This window comes from Pongo pygmaeus, chromosome 4 (genome assembly GCF_028885625.2).
Source record: "Pongo pygmaeus isolate AG05252 chromosome 4, NHGRI_mPonPyg2-v2.0_pri, whole genome shotgun sequence".
NCBI classification, from domain to species: Eukaryota; Metazoa; Chordata; class Mammalia; order Primates; family Hominidae; genus Pongo; species Pongo pygmaeus.
The window spans coordinates 84,760,736-84,782,952 of NC_072377.2; the positions used below are offsets into that span (position 1 = coordinate 84,760,736).

At 40.2% G+C, this 22,217-nt stretch overlaps 1 protein-coding gene across 4 annotated transcripts in view; it reads left to right on the forward strand.

Moving 5' to 3' along the window:
* The window catches only part of RASGRF2 (Ras protein specific guanine nucleotide releasing factor 2), a 280,941-nt gene that overhangs the window by 96,490 nt on the left and 162,234 nt on the right, over positions 1 to 22,217 (forward strand). For all 4 annotated transcript variants that reach the window (XM_054489810.2, XM_054489812.2, XM_054489811.2 and 1 more), the window contains exon 3: positions 21,133 to 21,280. In XM_054489810.2, coding sequence (XP_054345785.1) covers positions 21,133 to 21,280 — 148 coding nt within the window. The remainder of the gene's footprint in view (positions 1 to 21,132; positions 21,281 to 22,217) is intronic.

The window sequence follows — 22,217 nt, forward strand, 5'->3', positions numbered from 1 at the left end:
GTATGATAATTACTTGAGTTGTGTTAAATTTTTCCTTTAATTAAGAAATAAAGCCCACAATGGATAAGATAATTCTTATCTTTTTTTTATTATACTTTAAGTTCTAGGGTACATGTGCACAACCTGCAGGTTTGTTACATATGTATACATGTGCCATGTTGGTGTGCTGCACCCATTAACTCATCATTTACATTAGGTATATCTCCTAATGTTTTCCCTCCCCTCTCCCCCCAACCCCACAACAGGCCCCGGTGTGTGATGTCCCCCTTCTCGTGTCCAAGTGTTCTCATTGTTCAATTCCCACCTATGAGTGAGAACGTGCGGTGTTTGGTTTTTTGTTCTTGCGATAGTTTGCTGAGAATGATGGTTTCCAGCTTCATCCACGTCCCTGCAAAGGACATGAACTCATCCTTTTTTATGGCTGCATAGTATTCCATGGTGTATATGTGCCAGATTTTCTTAATCCAGTCTATCATTGATGGACATTTGGGTTGGTTCCAAGTCTTTGCTATTGTGAATAGTGCCGCAATAAACATACGTGTGCATGTGTCTTTATAGCAGCATGATTTATAATCCTTTGGGTATATACCCAGTAATGGGATGGCTGGGTCAAATGGTATTTCTAGTTCTAGATCCTTGAGGAATCACCACAATGGTTGAACTAGTTTACAGTCCCACCAACAGTGTATAAGTGTTTCTATTTCTCCACATCCTCTCCAGCACCTGTTGTTTCCTGATTTGTTAATGATCGCCATTCTAACTGATGTGAGATGGTATCTCATTGTGGTTTTGATTTGCATTTCTCTGATGGCCAGTGATGATGAGCATTTTTTCATGTGTCTGTTGGCTGCATAAATATCTTCTTTTGAGAAGCGTCTGTTCATATCCTTCATTCACTTGTTGATGGGGTTGTTTGTTTTTTCTTGTAAATTTGTTTGAGTTCTTTGTAGATTCTGGATATTAGCCCTTTGTCAGATGGGTAGATTGAAAAAATTTTCTCCCATTCTGTAGGTTGCCTGTTTGCTCTGATGGTAGTTTCTTTTGCTGTGCAGAAGCTCTTTAGTTTAATTAGATCCCATTTGTCAATTTTGGCTTTTGTTGCCATTGCTTTTGGTGTTTTAGACATGAAGTCCTTGCCCATGCCTGTGTCCTGAATGGTATTCCTTAGGTTTTCTTCTAGGGTTTTTATGGTTTTAGGCCTAACATTTAAGTCTTTAATCCATCGTGAATTAATTTTTGTATAAGGTGTAAGGAAGGGATCCAGTTTCAGCTTTCTACATATGGCTAGCCAGTTTTCCCAGCACCATTTATTAAATAGGGAATCCTTTCCCTGTTTCTTGTTTTTCTCAGGTTTGTCAAAGATCAGATGGTTGTAGATGTGTGGTATTATTTCTGAAAGCTCTGTTCTGTTCCATTGGTCTATAACTCCGTTTTGGTACCAGTACCATGCTGTTTTGGTGACTGTAGCCTTGTAGTATAGTTTGAAGTCAGGTAGCGTGGTGCCTCCAGCTTTGTTCTTTTGGCTTAGGATTGTCTTTGCAATGAGGGCTCTTTTTTGGTTCCATATGAACTTAAAGTAGCTTTTTCCAATTCTGTGAAGAAAGTCATTGGTAGCTTGGTGGGGATGGCATTGAATGTATAAATTACCTTGAGCAGTATGGCCATTTTCACGATATTGATTCTTCCTATCCATGAGCATGGAATGTTCTTCCATTTGTTTGTGTCCTCTTTTATTTCGTTGAGCAGTGGTTTGTGGTTCTCCTTGAAGAGGTCCTTCACACCCCTTGTAAGTTGGATTCCTAGGTATTTTATTCTCTTTGAAGCAATTGTGAATGGGAGTTCACTCATGATTTGGCTCTCTGTTTGCTGTTATTGGTGTATAAGAATACTTGTGATTTTTGCACATTGATTTTGTATCTTGAGACTTTGCTGATGTTGCTTATCAGCTTAAGGAGGTTTTGGGCTGAGACGATGGGGTTTTCTAAATATACAATCATGTCATCTGCAAACAGGGACAATTTGACTTCCTCTTTTCCTAATTGAATACCCTTTATTTCTTTCTCCCACCTGATTGCCCTGGCCAGAACTTCCAACACTGTGTTGAAGAGGAGTGGTGAGAGAGGGCATCCCTGTCTTGTGCCAGTTTTCAAAGGGAATGCTTCCAGGTTTTGCCCATTCAGTATGATATTGGCTGTGGGTTTGTCATAGATAGCTCTTATTATTTTGAGATACGTCCCATCAATACCTAATTTATTGAGAGTTTTTAGCATGAAGGGCTGTTGAATTTTGTCAAAGGCCTTTTCTGGATCTATTGAGATAATCATGTGGGTTTTGTCTTTGGTTCTGTTTATATGCTGGATTACGTTTATTGATTTGCGTATGTTGAACCAGCCTTGCATCCCAGGGATGAAGCGCACTTAATCATGGTGGATAAGCTTTTTGATGTGCTGCTGGATTTGGTTTGCCAGTATTTTATTGAGGATTTTTGCATCGATGTTCATCAGGTATATTGGTCTAAAATTCTCTTTTTTTTTGGTGTGTCTCTGCCAGGCTTTGGTATCAGGATGATGTTGGCATGATAAAATGAGTTAGGGAGGATTCCCTCTTTTTCTATTGATTGGAATAGTTTCAGAAGGAATGGTACCAGCTCCTCCTTGTACTTCTGGTAGAATTCGGCTGTGAATCCATCTGGTCCTGGACTGTTTTTGGTTGGTAGGCTATTAATTATTCCCTCAAATTCAGAGCCTGTTATTGGTCTATTCAGCGATTCCACTTCTTCCTGGTTTAGTCTTGGGAGAGTGTATGTGTCGAGGAATTTATCCATTTCTTCTAGATTTTCTAGTTTAATTGTGTAGAGGTGTTTATAGTATTCTCTGGTGGTAGTTTGTATTTCTGTGGGATCAGTGATATCCCCGTTATCATTTTTTATTGTGTTTATTTGATCCTTCTCTCTTGTCTTCTTTATTAGTCTTGCTAGTGGTCTATCAATTTTGTTGATCTTTTCAGAAAACCAGCCCCTGGATTCATTGATTTTTTGAAGGGTTTTTTGTGTCTCTATGTCCTTCAGTTCTGCTCTGATCTTCGTTATTTTTTGCCTTCTGCTAGCTTTTGAATGTGTTTGCTCTTGCTTCTCTAGTTCTTTTAATTGTGATGTTAGGGTGTCAATTTTAGATCTTTCCTGCTGTCTCTTGTGGGCATTTAGTGCTATAAATTTCCCTCTACACACTGCTTTAAATGTGTCCCAGTAATTCTGGTATGTTGTGTCTTTGTTCTCATTGGTTTCAAAGAACATCTTTATTTCTGCCTTCATTTCGTTATGTACCCAGTAGTCATTCAGGAGCAGGTTATTCAGTTTCCATGTAGTTGAGCGGTTTTGAGTGAGTTTCTTAATCCTGAGCTCTCGTTTGAGTGCACTGTGGTCTGAGAGACAGTTTGTTAAATTTCTGTTCTTTTACATTTGCTGAGGAGTGCTTTACTTCCAACTATGTGGTCAATTTTTAAAAAAGTGCAATGTGGTGCTGAGAAGAATGTATATTCTGTTGATTTGGGGTGGAGCATTCTATAGATGTCTATTAGGTCTGCTTGGTGCACAGCTGAGTTCAATTCCTGGATATCCTTGTTAACTTTCTGTCTCATTGATCTGTCTAATGTTGACATTGGGGTGTTAAAGTCTCCCATTATTATTGTGTGGGAGTCTGAGTCTCTTTGTAGGTCTCTAAGGACTTGCTTTATGAATCCGGGTGCTCCTGGATTGGGTGCATATATATTTAGGATAGTTAGCTCTTCTTGTTGAATTGATCCCTTTACCATTATATAATGGCCTGCTTTGTCTCTTTTGATCTTTGTTGCTTTAAAGTTTGTTTTATCAGAGACTAGGATTGCAACCCCTACTTTTTTTTGTTTTCCATTTTCTTGGTAGATCTTCCTCCATCTCTTTATTTTGAGCTTATGTGTGTCTCTGCACATGAGATGGGTCTCCTGAATACAGCACACTGATGGGTGTTGACTCTTTATCCAGTTTGCCAGTCTGTGTCTTTTAATTGGAGCATTTAACCCATTTACATTTAAGGTTAATATTGTTATGTGTGAATTTGATCCTGTCATTATGACGTTAGCTGGTTATTTTGCATGTTAGTTGATGTGGTTTCTTCCTAGCATTGACGGTCTTTACAATTTGGCATGTTTTTGCGGTGGCTAGTACCAGCTGTTCCTTTAGTGACCTGGGCTATGACACTTCATTTGAGTTTTGCTATAGTTTGCTTCAGATATACGTCCTCCGTCAAAATAAGTGGGGTGGAATTCTGGCCCAGCAACAACAACTTTTTGCTAAGCTAATATAATTTTTGCCCTTCTATAAAATAATTAAGGTCTGTAATTTCACACTGTGCCTCTGCTTTGGACTTTTCAACATTTTATTTCAATGTTCCCTTTTCTCCATATGGAGTGATGGTGGTTAGGATTTTTTATTTATTTTTATTTGTTCATTTATGATTGATACACGATTATTGTACATATTTATGAGGTACAAGGTGATGCTTCGGTACACGCATGCATTGTATCATGATAAAATCTGGGTAATTAGCATATTAATCAGCTTAAACATTTATTATTTCTTTGTGATGAGGACATTAAAAAACCTCTCTTCAGCAGGGCACAGTGGCTCGTGCCTATAATCCAAGCACTTTGGGAAGCTGAGGCCAGTGGATCACTTGAGCCCAGGAGTTCAAGACCAGCCTGGGGAACATAGTGAGACCTTGTCTCCACAAAAAAATCAAAAAATTAGCCAGGCCTGGTGGTATGCACCTGTAGTCCCAGGTATTTGGCAGGCTGAGGCAGGAGGATGGCTTGATCACTGGAGGTCTGAGGCTGCAGTGAACTGTGATTGTACCACTGCACTCCAGCCTGGGCAACAGAACGAGAACCTGCCTCAAAAATAAATAAATAAATAATTTAAAACCCTATTTTCCAGCTATTTGAAATATATAATACATGATTATTAATTCTTATAAATATTAAACACTAATATTTTATTCCCATATATATCCTAATGTTGACATCTATTTGTACTCAACAGCTGAATTCTGAGTTATGCTTTCATCATGTTGATTTATATGTCCTTTGGCAGGCGGATCCTTTTTTTGTTGTGGGAGTTGAACTAAAAAGCGAAAATACAAAATAAAAAAATAGCTAACCAAATGAAAATAATAAGGAGATTAGGCAAACATTTTAAAACTTGAGTACTACCTAGTATATGGAAAATTTAATCACATAAGATATGTGTTGGCAATATAGTAGAATAGAAATGCCAGTGGTCTGAGAAATATTGAAGGGAAGCCCTGCATGTGTTTTCAGTTGATTTGATGCAATCCTGGAGCAGACATCCATTTACTAGTGGGATATGTAAAGAAAGTTTTGTGATGCAGAGTTGGGGGGATACCCCAGTAAGAGCAGAATAGGAGTAGTAAACTAGGGAGCCCTAATGAAATCAATGGCATGACCTGGAAATTACTATGTGAAGAATAAGGAGCCATGCATCCTGGGCAACATAGTGCGATGTCGTCTTATGAAACAAAAACAATTGGCCATGTGTGATAGCTTGCACCTGTAGTCCCAGCTACTTGCGAGGCTGAGGTGGGAGTGTTGTTTGAGCCTGACAGGCCACTGTACTCCAGCCTGGGCAACAGAGCAAAGCCCTGTATCAAAAAAAAAAAAAAAAAAAAAGAAACTGTGTAAAATAAATCATATTAGATGAAATAAATCATATTAGATGATAAATCATATTAGATCATATTAGATGATTTATTTCATTTGAATAATATGATTTATTTCATTTGACAATGACATTGAATCATTTGAATGACTATTCTGTGCCAAGTCCCCAGGCCTGGACTTGTCTTTAATCTTTTTGCCTGGATTATTATTGTAATAGTTCCAGCTCTTCCCCCTTCTCCTCTTGTGCTCCACCCCTACCCTTCTTTCTCATCAGAACAGCCAGTGTGATCCTGTTAAAAACTGAAATCTTGGCTGGGTGCAGTGGCTCATGCCTGTAATCCCAGCACCTTGGGAGGCCGAGGCCGGTGGATCACGAGGTCAGGAGATCCAGACCATCCTGGCTAACACTTTTCACCGTGTTACCCCTCTCTACTAAACCCCTCTCTACTAAAAAATACAAAAAAATTAGCTGGGCCTGGTGGCAGGTATCTGTAGTCCCAGCTACTAGGGAGGCTGAGGCAGGATAATGGCGTGAACCCGGGAGGCAGAGGTTGCAGTGAGTTGATATCGCGCCACTGCACTCCAGCCTGGGTGACAGAGTGAGACTCTGTCTCAAAAAAAAAAAAGTGAAATCTTGTAAGGCCTTTGATCAAAGCTTACACCTCGCCGGACTGGGGAAAAACCTGAGACTTTCTATTGATCTACGTGCTTTAGAATCCTGTTGCCTCTTCTACCTCTTTCTTACTCCCTGTCTTAGGCCATTCTTGCATTGCTACAAAGAAATACCTGGGCTGGGCGCGGTGGCTCACACCTGTAATCCCAGCACTCTGGGAGGCTGAGGCGGGTGGATCACGAGGTCAGGAGTTCAAGACCAGCCTGGACAAGATGGTGAAACCCCGTCTCTACTAAAAATATAAAAATTAGCCAGGCATGGTGGCGGACACCTGTAATCCCAGCTACTCGGGAGGCTGAGGCAGAGAATTGCTTGAACCCAGGAGGCGGAGGTTGCAGTAAGCTGAGATCGCGCCACTCCACTCCAGCCTGGGCAACAGAGGGAGACTCCACCAAAAAAAAAAAAAAAAAAAACGAAAAACGAAAAAAACAACCTGAGGCCAGGTAATTTTTAAAGAAAATAGGTTTAATTGGCTCACAGTTCTGCAGGCTGTATAAGCATGGCACCAGCATCTGCCCCACTTCTGGAGAGACCACAGGAAGCTTTTACTCATGGCAGAAGGCGAAGGAGGAGCAAGTGGGTCATACAGCAAGAGCAGGAACCAGAGAGAGAAGATGCCACACACTTTTAAACAATCAGATCTCATGAGAACTCATTCACTGTCTCGAGGACAGCATGAAGCCATGAGGGGTCTGTCCCCATGATCCACACACCTCCCAATAGGCCCCACCTCCAATACTGGAGATTACATCTCAATGTGAGATTTGGGTGTGACACAGATCTAAACCATATCGTTCCCCTTGAGGAAACTCACCACTTTGTCATTCCCTAGACAGGCTAGGCCCACTCCCACTGCAGGGCTTTTGCACATACTGTTCCCTGGGCCTGGATGCTGTTCCATCAGCTAGCCACACGCATTCCTGCTTCAAGTCGTTTCTCCAGTACCATTTCTCCATGAAAGCAGCCCTCACCGCTTGGTTAAAATTGTAACCTCTGCCCCCCTACTTCCTGTTCTCCTCTTACCATTTTTCGTCTGCAGTACTCATCACCAGGTGACATATAATAGATTTCTCTTATTAATGTTGTCTTTCTCTCTCTACTACTGTATAAGCTTCATAAAGACACAGATTTTTTTCCTACTGTGTTTACTCCTGGGCCCAGTGTTTTGAACAGTTCCCAAATATACAACACTCAGTAAATATTTGTTGACTCAAAGAATCAATTTGGATGGCCGAATAGGAACAGCTCCCGTCTACAGCTCCCAGCGCGAGCGACGCAGAAGACGGGTGATTTCTGCATTTCCATCTGAGGTACCATGTTCATCTCACTAGGGAGTGCCAGACAGTGGGCGCAGGTCAGTGGTTGAGTGCACCGTGCGCCAGCCGAAGCAGGGGCGAGGCATTGCCTCACTCGGGAAGCGCAAGGGGTCAGGGAGTTCCCTTTCCAGGGGTGACAGACGGCACCTGGAAAATCGGGCCACTCCCACCCGAATACTGTGCTTTTCCGACGGGCTTAGGAAACGGTGCCCCAGGAGAGTATAGCCCGCACCTGGCTCAGAGGGTCCTACGCCCACGGAGTCTCGCTGATTGCTAGCACAGCAGTCTCAGATCAAACAGCAAGTCGGCAGCGAGGCTGGGGGAGGGGCGCCCGCCATTGCCCAGGCTCTCTTACGTAAACAAAGCAGCCTGGAAGCTTGAACTGGGTGGAGCCCACCACAGCTCAAGGAGGCCTGCCTGCCTCTGTAGGCTCCACCTCTGGGGGCAGGGCACAGACAAACAAAAAGACAGCAGTAACCTCTGCAGACTTAAATGTCCCTGTCTGACAGCTTTGAGGAGAGCAGTGGTTCTCCCAGCACGCAGCTGGAGATCTGAGAACGGGCTGACTGCCTCCTCAAGTGGGTCCCTGACCCCTGACCCCCGAGCAGCCTAACTGGGAGGCACCCCCCAGCAGGGGCAGACTGACACCTCACACGGCCGGCCAGGTACTCCAACAGACCTGCAGCTGAGGGTCCTGTCTGTTAGAAGGAAAACTAACAGAAAGGACATCCACACCAAAAACCCATCTGTACATCACCATCATCAAAGACCAAAAGTAGATAAAACCACAAAGATGGGGAAAAAACAGAGCAGAAAAACTGGAAACTCTAAAAAGCAGAGTACCTCTCCTCCTCCAAAGGAACGCAGTTCCTCACCAGCAACGGAACAAAGCTGGACGGAGAATGACTTTGATGAGCTAAGAGAAGAAGGCTTCAGACGATCAAATTACTCCAAGCTACAGGAGGATATTCAAACCAAAGGCAAAGAAGTTGAAAACTTTGAAAAAAATTTAGAAGAATGTATAACTAGAATAACCAATACAGAGAAGTGCTTAAAGGAGCTGATGGAGCTGAAAACCAAGGCTCGAGAACTACGTGAAGAATGCAGAAGCCTCAGGAGCCGATGCGATCAAATGGAAGAAAGGGTATCAGCCCTGGAAGATGAAATGAATGAAATGAAGCGAGAAGGGAAGTTTAGAGAAAAAAGAATAAAAAGAAACGAGCAAAGCCTCCAAGAAATGTGGGACTATGTGAAAAGACCAAATCTACGTCTGATTGGTGTACCTGAAAGTGACGGGGAGAATGGAAACAAGTTGGAAAACACTCTGCAGGATATTATCCAGGAGAACTTCCCCAATCTAGCAAGGCAGGCCAACATTCAGATTCAGGAAATACAGAGAACGCCACAAAGATACTCCTCCAGAAGAGCAACTCCAAGACACATAATTGTCAGATTCACCAAAGTTGAAATGAAGGAAAAAATGTTAAGGGCAGCCAGAGAGAAAGGTCGGGTTACCATCAAAGGGAAGCCCATCAGACTAACAGCAGATCTCTCGGCAGAAACCCTACAAGCCAGAAGAGAGTGGGGGCCAATATTCAACATTCTTAAAGAAAAGAATTTTCAACCCAGAATTTCATATCCTGCCAAACTAAGCTTCATAAGTGAAGGAGAAATAAAATACTTTACAGACAAGCAAATGCTGAGAGATTTTGTCACCACCAGGCCTGCCCTAAAAGAGCTCCTGAAGGAAGCACTAAACATGGAAAGGCACAACCGGTACCAGCCACTGCAAAATCACACCGAAATGTAAAGACCATCGAGACTAGGAAGAGACTGCATCAACTAACGAGCAAAATAACCAGCTAACATCATAATGACAGGATCAGATTCACACATAACAATATTAACTTTAAATGTAAATGGACTAAATGCTCCAATTAAAAGACACAGACTGGCAAATTGGATAAAGACTCAAGACCCATCAGTGTGCTGTATTCAGGAAACCCATCTCACGTGCAGAGACACACATAGGCTCAAAATAAAAGGATGGAGGAAGATCTACCAAGCAAATGGAAAACAAAAAAAGCAGGAGTTGCAATCCTAGTCTCTGATAAAACAGACTTTAAACCAACAAAGATCAAAAGAGACAAAGAAGGCCATTACATAATGGTAAAGGGATTAATTCAACAAGAAGAGCTAACTATCCTAAATATATATGCACCCAATACAGGAGCACCCAGATTCATAAAGCAAGTCCTGAGTGACCTACAAAGAGACTCAGACTCCCACACATTAATAATGGGAGACTTTAACACCCCACTGTCAACATTAGACAGATCAACGAGACAGAAAGTCAACAAGGATACCCAGGAATTGAACTCAGCTCTGCACCAAGCGGACCTAATAGACATCTTCAGAACTCTCCACCCCAAATCAACAGAATATACATTTTTTTCAGCACCACACCACACCTATTCCAAAATTGACCATATACTTGGAAGTAAAGCTCTCCTCAATAAATGTAAAAGAACAGAAATTATAACAAACTATCTCTCAGATCACAGTGCAATCAAGCTAGAACTCAGGATTAAGAATCTCACTCAAAACCGCTCAACTACGTGGAAACTGAACAACCTGCTCCTGAATGACTACTGGGTACATAACGAAATGAAGGCAGAAATAAAGATGTTCTTTGAAACCAACGAGAACCAAGACACAACATACCAGAATCTCTGGGATGCATTCAAAGCAGTGTGTAGAGGGAAATTTATAGCACTAAATGCCCACAAGAGAAAGCAGGAAAGATCCAAAATTGACACCCTAACATCACAATTAAAAGAACTAGAAAAGCAAGAGCAAACACATTCAAAAGCTAGCAGAAGGCAAGAAATAACTAAAATCAGAGCAGAACTGAAGGAAATAGAGACACAAAAAACCCTTCAAAAAATAAATGAATCCAGGAGCTGGTTTTTTGAAAGGATCAACAAAATTGATAGACCGCTAGCAAGATTAATAAAGAAAAAAAGAGAGAAGAATCAAATAGATGCAATAAAAAATGATAAAGGGGATATCACCACCGATCCCACAGAAATACAAACTACCATCAGAGAATATTACAAACACCTCTACGCAAATAAACTAGAAAATCTAGAAGAAATGGATAAATTCCTCAACACATACACCCTCCCAAGACCAAACCAGGAAGAAGTTGAATCTCTGAATAGACCAATAACAGGAGCTGAAATTGTGGCAATAATCAATAGCTTACCAACCAAAAAAAGTCCAGGACCAGATGGGTTCACAGCCGAATTCTACCAGAGGTACAAGGAGGAGCTGGTACCATTCCTTCTGAAACTATTCCAATCAATAGAAAAAGAGGGAATCCTCCCTAACTCATTTTATGAGGCCAGCATCATCCTGATACCAAAGCCTGGCAGAGACACAACAAAAAAAGAGAATTTTAGACCAATATCCTTGATGAACATAGATGCAAAAATCCTCAATAAAATACTGGCAAACAGAATCCAGCAGCACATCAAAAAGCTTATCCACCATGATCAAGTGGGCTTCATCCCTAGGATGCAAGGCTGGTTCAATATACGCAAATCAATAAATGTAATCCAGCATATAAATAGAACCAAAGACAAAAACCACATGATTATCTCAATAGATGCAGAAAAGGCCTTTGACAAAATTCAACAACGCTTCATGCTAAAAACTCTCAATAAATTAGGTATTGATGGGACGTATCTCAAAATAATAAGAGCTATTTATGACAAACCCACAGCCAATATCATACTGAATGGGCAAAAACTGGAAGCATTCCCTCTGAAAACTGGCACAAGACAGGGATGCCCTCTCTCACCACTTCTATTCAACATAGTGTTGGAAGTTCTGGCCAGGGCAATTAGGCAAGAGAAGGAAATCAAGGGTATTCAATTAGGAAAAGAGGAAGTCAAATTGTCCCTGTTTGCAGATGACATGGTAGTATATCTAGAAAACCCCATTGTCTCAGCCCAAAATCTCCTTAAGCTGATAAGCAACTTCAGCAAAGTCTCAGGATACAAAATCAATGTACAAAAATCACAAGCATTCTTATACATCAATAACAGGCAAACAGAGAGCCAAATCATGAGTGAACTCCCATTCACAATTGCTTCAAAGAGAATAAAATACCTAGGAATCCAACTTACAAGGGATGTGAAGGACGTCTTCAAGGAGAACTACAAACCACTGCTCAAGGAAATAAAAGAGGATACAAACAAATGGAAGAACATTCCATGCTCATGGGTAGGAAGAATCAATATCATGAAAATGGCCATACTGCCCAAGGTAATTTACAGATTCAATGCCATCCCCATCAAGTTACCAATGACTTTCTTCACAGAATTGGAAAAAACTACTTTAAAGTTCATATGGAACCAAAAAAGAGCCCTCATCGCCAAGTCAATCCTAAGCCAAAAGAACAAAGCTGGAGGCATCACACTACCTGACTTCAAACTATACTACAAGGCTACAGTCACCAAAACAGCATGCTACTGGTACCAAAACAGAGATATAGATCAATGGAACAGAACAGAGCCCTCAGAAATAATGCCACATATCTACAACTATCTGATCTTTGACAAACCTGAGAAAAACAAGAAATGGGGAAAGGATTCCCTATTTAATAAATGGTGCTGGGAAAACTGGCTAGCCATATGTAGAAAGCTGAAACTGGATCCCTTCCTTACACCTTATACAAAAATCAATTCAAGATGGATTAAAGACTTAAATGTTAGACCTAAAACCATAAAAACCCTAGAAGAAAACCTAGGTATTACCATTCAGGACATAGGCATGGGCAAGGACTTCATGTCTAAAACACCAAAAGCAATGGCAACAAAAGCCAAAATTGACAAATGGGATCTAATTAAACTAAAGAGCTTCTGCACAGCAAAGGAAACTACCATCAGAGTGAACAAGCAACCTACAAAATGGGAGAAAATTTTCGCAACCTACTCATCTGACAAAGGGCTAATATCCAGAATCTACAATGAACTCCAACAAATTTACAAGAAAAAAAACAAACAACCCCATCAAAAAGTGGATGAAGGACATGAACAGACACTTATTAAAAGAAGACATTTATGCAGCCAAAAAACACATGAAAAAGTGCTCACCATCACTGGCCATCAGAGAAATGCAAATCAAAACCACAATGAGATACCACCTCACACCAGTTAGAATGGCAATCATTAAAAAGTCAGGGAACAACAGGTGCTGGAGAGGATGTGGAGAAATAGGAACACTTTTACACTGTTGGTGGAACTGTAAACTAGTTCAACCCTTGTGGAAGTCAGTGTGGCGATTCCTCGGGGATCTAGAACTAGAAATTCCATTTGACCCAGCCATCCCATTACTGGGTATATACCCAAAGTACTATAAATCATGCTGCTATAAAGACACACGCACACGTATGTTTATTGCAGCATTATTCACAATAGCAAAGACTTGGAACCAACCCAAATGTCCAACAATGATAGACTGGATTAAGAAAATGTGGCACATATACACCATGGAATACTATGCAGCCATAAAAAATGATGAGTTCATGTCCTTTGTAGGGACATGGATGAAATTGGAAATCATCATTCTCAGTAAACTATCGCAAGAACAAAAAACCAAACACCGCATATTCTCACTCATAGGTGGGAATTGAACAATGAGAACACATGGACACAGGAAGGGGAACATCACACTTCGGGGACTGTTGTGGGGTGGGGGGAGGGGGGAGGGATAACATTGGGAGATATACCTAATGCTAGATGACGAGTTGGTGGGTGCAGCGCACCAGCATGGCACATGTATACATATGTAACTTACCTGCACATTGCGCACATGTGCCATAGAGCCTAAAGTATAATAATAATAATAATAATAATAAAAGAAAATAAATATCTAAAACAATATATCCAAAAAAAAAAAGAATCAATTTGGACTCACAGGAACTTAGGAAGAAGGAAATCATGTTACTTATAATCCCAATGCATGAAGTAAATAACTACCATTAGGATTTTATGTATTTTCTCTTTTCTCCCCACTTATTATTACAGAAATATTGGAAAGTATGGAAAAGCACAAAAGAAGTAACTCAAGAAGTAATTAAAAATCACCCATAATTGCTCCAGCCAAAGAAAGCTCCCTTTAAGTTTTGATGTATGTCTCTCGTTAGAGTACCTTTCTCTCTGTCTCTCTCTTCCCTTCTCCTCTTCTGCTTATGTCTGTGTATATACTTAATTTTCTCCCTCTATATATGAACATATATACATGTACATGTACATATAATGTTTATCTCAATTTCTTGATTTTTTTTTCTGTTTATTTATCAATAAATCTTGGGTATGTGCCATTATGTTATGACTATTTTTAAAAAACGTATTTTAAATGGCTTGTTATCATTCCATTATGTAGATATATTATTACTTATTTAACCAATCCCATATTATAAATGTGTATATTTAGATTGTCTCCATTTTCTTATATTTGTTTTTAATGAATGAACATTTTGTTTCTTTTGTATCTCGTTATACAAGTGTCAGATTATTTTTCTTGAGTGATATTATTAGAAGTGAAATTATGAAGGCAAAGAATATAACCATTTTGACCTGTTTTGATACATATTGTGATATTGTCTTCTACAATGACTCACTTCAGTGGTACTATATGACAATATCTATTTACTATATCTTTGTTAGCCCTGAGTACTATTTTTTCTAAAAATCTCAACCAGTTTTGGTAAATAATTTGTACTTCTTTGATTAAGAAGGAGTTGTTTTTTTTTTCTTTTGAGACAGGATCTTTCCCTGTTTCCCATGCTGGGGTGTGGTGGTGCGATCATAGCTCACTGCAGCTTCAAACTCCTGGGCTCAAGTGATCCTCCTGCCTCAGCCTCCTTGAGTAGCTGGGACTATAGGTGTATGCTATCACACCCAGCTAATTTATTTCCTTCCTTCTTTCCTTCCTTCCTTCCTTCCTTCCTTCCTTCCTTCCTTTCTGAGATAGGGTCTCATTTTGTCACCCAACCTGAAGTGCAGTGGCATGAATACCGTTATTGCAGCCTTGATCTCCTGGGCTCAAGTGACCCTCCCGCCTTGGCGCCCCAAGTAGCTGGGGCTACAGGTGCATGCCACCACACCCAGCTTATTTTTGTATTTATTTTGTAGAGATGGGGTTTCACCATGTTGCCCAGGCTGGTCTCAAACTCCTGAGCTGAAGTGATCTGCCTGCCTCAGCCTCCCAAAGTGCTAGGATTACAGGCATGAGCCACCACACCTGATCCCAGCTGACATTAAAAAAAAAAAAAAAAAAAAAAAAAAAATTGTAGAGATGAGATCTTACTATGTTGCTCAGACTGGTCACTCCTGGCCCCAAGCTATCCTCTCACCTCAGCTTCCCAAAGTGTTGGGATTGTAAGCATAGGCCACTGTGCCCAGCAAGAAGGACCCTTTTTCATGCATCTATTGGTCATTTGTTATTATGTTCCGTGAAGCCCTTTTGTATATTTCTTGACTTACTAATTTTAGCCAGTGTGATTGATTCTCCGGCATAAAAATGAAAAATTTAACACCCTTACAATACCTCTTATGTCCCCTGTCTTTTGTCCGCTCTGTTTTTGTTACTTACATATTTTTGGATTTTAAATTAGTTGACTTCATGTCTTAAAATAATATAATTAAACCTCTATTGATTTATCAACTTTAGACAGTATGTATTGACTCTGCTAGGAAAAATAAGTATAATAAGTTAAGACATTTAATGTGTTTTCATTGTTTTTTTCTTTTCTAATCCTGAGGTTTTCTTTCATTATTATTTATTCTCACTTTATACACTTTTAGACATATTCTGTTCTCTCAATTGTTCCTCTGTGTTTTGTCATAGGCTGATTCTGAAAATTAAAAACCAATAAGGAACATTTCCATAGTGGTTATAACAAATATTGTGTCCCAAAGTATCAAGGTTGGTGTTTGGTCCCACAGAGAATGAAATGTACCGTATGTCATTGAATATTTGCTCCTTAAAGGAGAACCTTGCGTGTGTCAACTTCTAGTTTCTTTCTGCCTTCTTTTACTTCATCTGGTTTGTTTTCTTGCATTCAATGTCATTGTATTGTCTTTGATTTCTGTTTTGTTTGGTTGGAAAACCTCCTCATAATTTTTTCCTGCAGTAGGTGTGTGGGGATAGTAAGTTTGTCCTGTCTTGTCCTGGTACTTGGTCAGTGATTGGTTGTCTGTGTACTGTTTATTGTTTTAGAAATTGTTACACGGGCTCAAAATATTTTCTTCACAATTCTCTTTTGCCACCTAGAATTCCAAGTTAATGATAAAAAGTATGACAGAAAAAAAAAACTATGACAGCATGATTCTCACTTCCTTTAGCTACCTGTTGTTTCTCTTTGGAAGCTTTTATAATTTTTCTCTATCCTTAGAATTCTGATATTTTACCAAGATGTATCAGAGTATGAAATGTTTTCATTTATCTTGTCTGGTATTTGGATTATTCCATTTGAACTGTGCTATGCTCAGTTCAGGGAAAGTTTCTTCCATTTCTGTTTTTTCTTTTTTAGATGGAGTCTCACTCTGTTGCCCAGGCTGGAGTGCAGTGGCGTGATCTCGGCTCACTGCAACCTCTGCCTCCCGGGTTCAAATGATTCTCCTGCCTCAGCCTCCCAAGTAGCTGTGACTATAGATGCCCGCCACCACGCCTGGCTAATTTTTTGTATTTTAATAAAGACAGAGTTTCACCATGTTGGCCAGGCTGGTCTCAAACTCCTGACCTCAGGTGATCTGCCTGCCTCAATATCCCAAAGTGCTAGGATTACAGGTGTGAGCCACGGTGCCCAGCTCTCATTTCTTTATTATTAATATTTTTTCCCTATTGCAGTCTAACTTTTTTCCTTTCTGGAACTCCCACAAGACAGATATTAGACTTCTTGGATCTATACTCTAGGTTACTCAGTTTTCCTTTTATATTCCCAATCTCTTTATATTTTTGTTTAGTGTTCTTTATTTGACCTCTCTGACCACCCAGCTTAGTTTTTAGCCATGTCTGGGTTATTGGTTAGTAATTCCATTGAGCTATAAAATTTTAGTAATTATCTTTTTTCCAAGAACTCTTTTTTTAAAAAATCTGATTACTCCTTTTCCATGGCAGCCTCTTTTTGCTTTATGTCTATTATCCTTCCATATCTTTCTGAAGGTAGTAAGTACCTTTTTGCCTGAATTAGCCTTTGTTTCTTTTAATGTCTTTTCTGTTTGTTCATTTGGGGCTGTGTTTGTTACCTCTTGCTGCTTAACAATTTTTAAAACAATAAACAATTTATTGTTATACACAGTTTCTGTGGGTCAGGAACCCAGGCATAGCTTAGCTGGGTGCCTCTGCCCAAAGGTGTCTCACAAGGCTACAATCAAGGTGTTGGCCAGGTCTGTATTCTCATCTGAATGCACAACTGGGGAAGGATCCACTTCCAAGTTCACTCACTCTGCTGTTGGCTAGATTCGCTTCCTTACTAGTTGTTGGCTTGAGCTCAGTTCCTAAATGACTCTTGGCCAGAGGCCTCCTACAGTGTCTACTTTATTCATGGGCCTCTCTGTAGAGTAGCTGAGAACCTGGCAGCTGACTTCCCTCAAAGCAAACCAGCAAGACAGCAAGAGAAGGCAAGTGAGATGGAAGCCAGAGTCTTATAAACTGATCATGGAATTGCCATCCCATCACTCCTGCTGTGTTGTATTCTTTATAAGTGAGTCACTTAGGTCCAGCTCACACTCAAAAGGAAGGCCCTTTTACCTAAGGGGGTGAGTACTAGAAGCTGGGGATCATTAGGGGGCCATCTTAGATGCTGCCTATTATAGGGGCCTTTTGTGGTGAGAGGGGAATCTGGTTTTCATGAGTGTCTGCTATTCCTTGTTTCTAAATGAAGGATCTTGTGGGACATTATGGGTAGTTGGTCTGGGCTTACTCTGTGACTGTGAATGCTGCATCGTGTAACATGTGTCAGCTTCCTTTTCAGATATGTGGGCAGACAGTAGGAAGGTGGGTTGGAAATTCTTCCTTGTATAATTCTATACCCTTTAGCCCACACAGCTGGAACCTGTTACTTGCTACTACCCACTAAAATATGGAAACATGATGGGATAGTGACGTCCTTGATTAGGTTATGTTATACGGCAAAGGAAAATGGTTACTGAAGATATCATTACAGTCTTAAATCAGTTAATATTGAGTTAATAAAAAAGGTCCTTAGTGGACCTGATTTAATCAGATGAAAGACCTTACAGAGCAGGTGAGAAATGTTCTCCCACTGGCTTTGAAGAAGGAAGCTGCTACGAGTTCTATAGCAGCAAGGAAATGAACTTTTCTAACAGCCTGAATGAACTTGGAATAGGATTCTTGCCCAGTCAAGCCTCAAGATGATGATGCATCTTGATTGACACCGTGATCATAGCCTCGTGACATCCTGACCTAAAGGTCCAGCTAAACTGAGCCCAGACTCCTAACCCACAGAAACTATGAGATAATAAATATATGTTGATTTAAGAGCCTGGAAGTAAAATACACTGTATTCCTTTTCTATTCTGTAACAAATTATCACCAAATTTAGTGGCTTAAGTTCTGTTGTTACAGAATAGAAAATGAATACAGTGTATTTTATTTCCAGGCTCTCTGAAAGCCTTTCCCTTCTTGGTTCTCCCTTGTGTCCACAGTGAATGTCTGGAGTAAACCCAAACTCTGTTCTCAGAGTCCAGCTCCTTCATTAGAGTTCTTCTTTAGGAAGGTGCCACCCTTTTCTAGAGAAAGCAGACCTTGCACTGTCAGCTGGGGACATGTCACTGCTGCCAGCTGTGCCTTTTATTTCTTATTTTTGAGGGGTGTGAAGAGGAGGAGCCTAACTTCAGATATTCTAAAGGTACTTGTTTAATGGAAGATCATAACAATTGCCCTTGCCTACCCTCTGTTGTTTACATTTGTTGCTTCGAGCTTGGAGACTCTCCGGGCCACTCTTGGTGAGAAGCGTGCTTATGAAAGGTATCTGTATCTGTGATTTCCTCTACTTTCGTTTCCCCACCAAGCTAATTCTGCTTGCTTAGTTTTTCTCTTCATGGAATTTTACAAATTCCATTATATAGGTGCTGAGGATGTCTGGTCTATTGATAGCATATTTTCCTGTTTTTATCATGCTCTTATGGTTTCATTCTTTAAACAGAAAACAATTTTCCTAGCAAAGACCTTGGAAGCACAGGGAGGCGGACGTTGGTGATGAGTCTGTGTGAAGTCAGCCTTGCATTCCAAACTGGACCTGCCTTTTTCTTTTTCTTTTTTAAGAGAAAAGAAAATACTGCTTTGCTACCTAACACTGATGTAATATATTTGTAACCGATTTGGCATATTTCTAATAAAACTGATGAGAAAGGCAGAATTTTTATAACAATTGCTTTTTTTATGCTCTATTATTCTTTTTCTCCCTGAAGTTCTCCCACAGCATATTCCTATCAAGACTCTTCCATCTCTATTATTCTTTTTCTCCCTGAAGTTCTCCCACAGCATATTCCTATCAAGACTCTTCTATCTTTTCTTCTTCTTTTCCCTTCCTGTCACTTGTAATTTCATAGCCTCCCTTTCTATTCTCTTTGGGTAATTTCTCAGAACGAGTGACTTGAAAATATTGCTGACACGGTTCTTTTCTAACCCTAACAACATGCACGATACAGGTGCTGAGGATGTTGAGATAATTGACTTAAAATTGTGATCTTAGAAGTGTCTTGAGACTTTTAGTTCCAAGCAACACAAACCAAGTAAGCTAAATCTCAAACCAGTTTAGGTTAAAAGAGAGAATTTATTAGCAGGACACTGCAGTATCTCCCCGAACGCCAGCCTAAAATTGTATTCCAGTGTCACGAGGGCCTGGCACCAGGAACTAGAAAGCTACAGGAGCCCAGGTAGTCATTAACTTTCTGTCTCAGACTTTCTGTCTCTCCTGTCTTTGCTTTTCTGAACATCTGCTTATTCTTTTCTCTCCCGTCGGACTCACTTTGACTGTCTTGGCATGGATGTGGCCAAATATGGCTGCCCAAAAATGGCAACTAGAATTTCCAAGTTAATATTATTGCAGTTCAAGCAAATAAAGTGAGGTACAATCCCAGATTCCAAGGGGAAAGAATCCATTTGGTTTAGCTTGCACCAGTTATCTCTTTTTAGGTTGGTTTAATGTGGTCATGAGGGCAGCTTTTGTGGTATAAACATGGCTTGCCATGGCCCAAGTTCCCAAAGAGGAGGTAAGTGTGTGGAAGATTGGGCAGGTATCTCAAAACACTTCCGCTGCAACATTCTTGTTTATGTCCAGCGTGCACTTTCTCATGAGAGAGGCAGTTTAGCTGGTGTTTAAGAACATGGACTTCGGGTCAGACATACCTTAATTTGAATCCCAGCCCTGCTACCTACTAGCCGTGTGATCTGAGGTCAGTACTTCGCCTCTGTGAAGATCAAATTCCTTCTCTGGGCAATTGGGATCACAAATCTCCTGGGGTTGCTGGGATTATGAGATGAAGTAATGTATACTATATCCTATGCACTCAATAAATAGTAACTATCATGAATTATTACTGTCATACCATTGGGGAATGATGATATGCATGGAAGAATATCCATTTCATCATCCTGAATGATGTAAGAAGATCTGGAGGCAAAATTTTAGATACCACAGAATTATATCATCAGTAAAAATCTGAGAGTAAGTTGTTTTACCATGCTTGACCAAAGACATAGATACAGGCTAGGCTGCAGGAGTTAGGGCCCAAATAATCTAAACTTATTTCTAGAATATAATTTCTATTTCTGTTGGCTTTAGAAATAGAGTAGTCAATGATTTTGCAATCTTAAAGAGAGCCCAACAGAGTTGGTGGTCACTAATACAGACATAATAGCTTTTTTTCCAGTTAGTGTCTGTTGTAATGGTCTCTGCATTCATTCTGTTTGGGAGCAGGTTTATTTTGATTGGCTAATATCTTACTCGGTGAAGTATTTTGAATAGCATCCCTGGAAACCATGTGCCGGAATTCAAAAGACCTCAGTATTTTTGTTAAAGAAGACACACTACTTTCTTTTTAAAACTATTACAGTTTCTTTTGTAGTTTTCCCACTTCTATGGTAAGATTTTTTTGGGTAGCAAGTATCATTAAATGAATTCTTAGTAAAGGATATGTAAAATGATTATTTAAATTCTTCGTCGTCGAAGGATACCAAATGTAAGCTGAAAGTTAATGTTTATGTCAAGTAGAGATAGCTGAACAAACAATGCTCATAACTTCTTTTTCAAATGTAGCGTATTATATTCTATATGGAACTATATATAGGAGAACAATATCTCAATGACTAACTGTGTGATTTTCTCTCAAGTTATGCAGACGTTTTGATTGAGAGGGAAGTATTAATGCAGAAGTACATTCATCTAGTTCAGATCGTAGAGACAGAAAAAATTGCAGCTAACCAACTCCGACATCAACTGGAAGATCAAGACACAGAAATCGAAAGGCTTAAATCAGAGGTATTTCCCAGTCGATAGATTCCTTCTCATTGTTTCACGTTTACCGTCATTTCCTCATGATTACTTAAGGCCTATTCAGGGCAACATTTTAATCCCAGGCTGACTTCCTCTGACATCAACACATATGTGGCTGTGGCTGGGCCTGACCTAGACATGAATCTAATGTCTATATTAGGATTAGGTAAATGTGCTACAGGAACATATCAGGATAATGTGCTTTTTTTTTTTTTTTTTTTGGTGGGGGGTGGTTATTTGTTCTCCTGATACCCTTCATTAGCTCAGAAATTCAAGAATTGATTATAGCATTTAACTGTTTTCAGATACCCTACAGTAATGATAATTATGAGTCTGCCATAGATTCAATTAAAGTCTAAAATGACAACTAAGGGAAGACCAGCAATGAATTCAGAAATACTTTACTCTTTTGGATTTGAAGGAGTCCAACCTTCTCCCCTCCATAGTTTTGAAAAGAACATTTGGATTAAACTTTAAGACATTTGCTAGGGTGCATTTTTCCCTGGAGTTGGAATTCCTGCCTCCCTCTCCCTCCCTCAGAGTGGGAACTTCTCAGGCCTTGCATCCCCAGATAGTGAGGCTGATGCCCAGTGTGAGCAGAAGGTGGTTTTAGAGTCTACAGCCATGGTGTGTGCCTGGGTCCTCCCTCCTCTCAGGCCTCAGTCTAGATACAGAATCCTGAATGTACCTTTCCCGCTGTCCTATCCTTTCTCATGGGCAGTAAGCAATCACTGAAGAATGGGAGAGGAATGCAGAGAATGAGATTTCCTTCCTCTTTCTGCCCAGGGATGCATTAGTATCTTCTGAGATTCAAAGAAGGGAATAGGATACAATGAAACCTACTAGTAATTGTATCCTCATTGACAGAAACAGTTTAGGCTGGTCAGTTTTGGCAATGTTCTTTTCATTTTTATTGTCATCA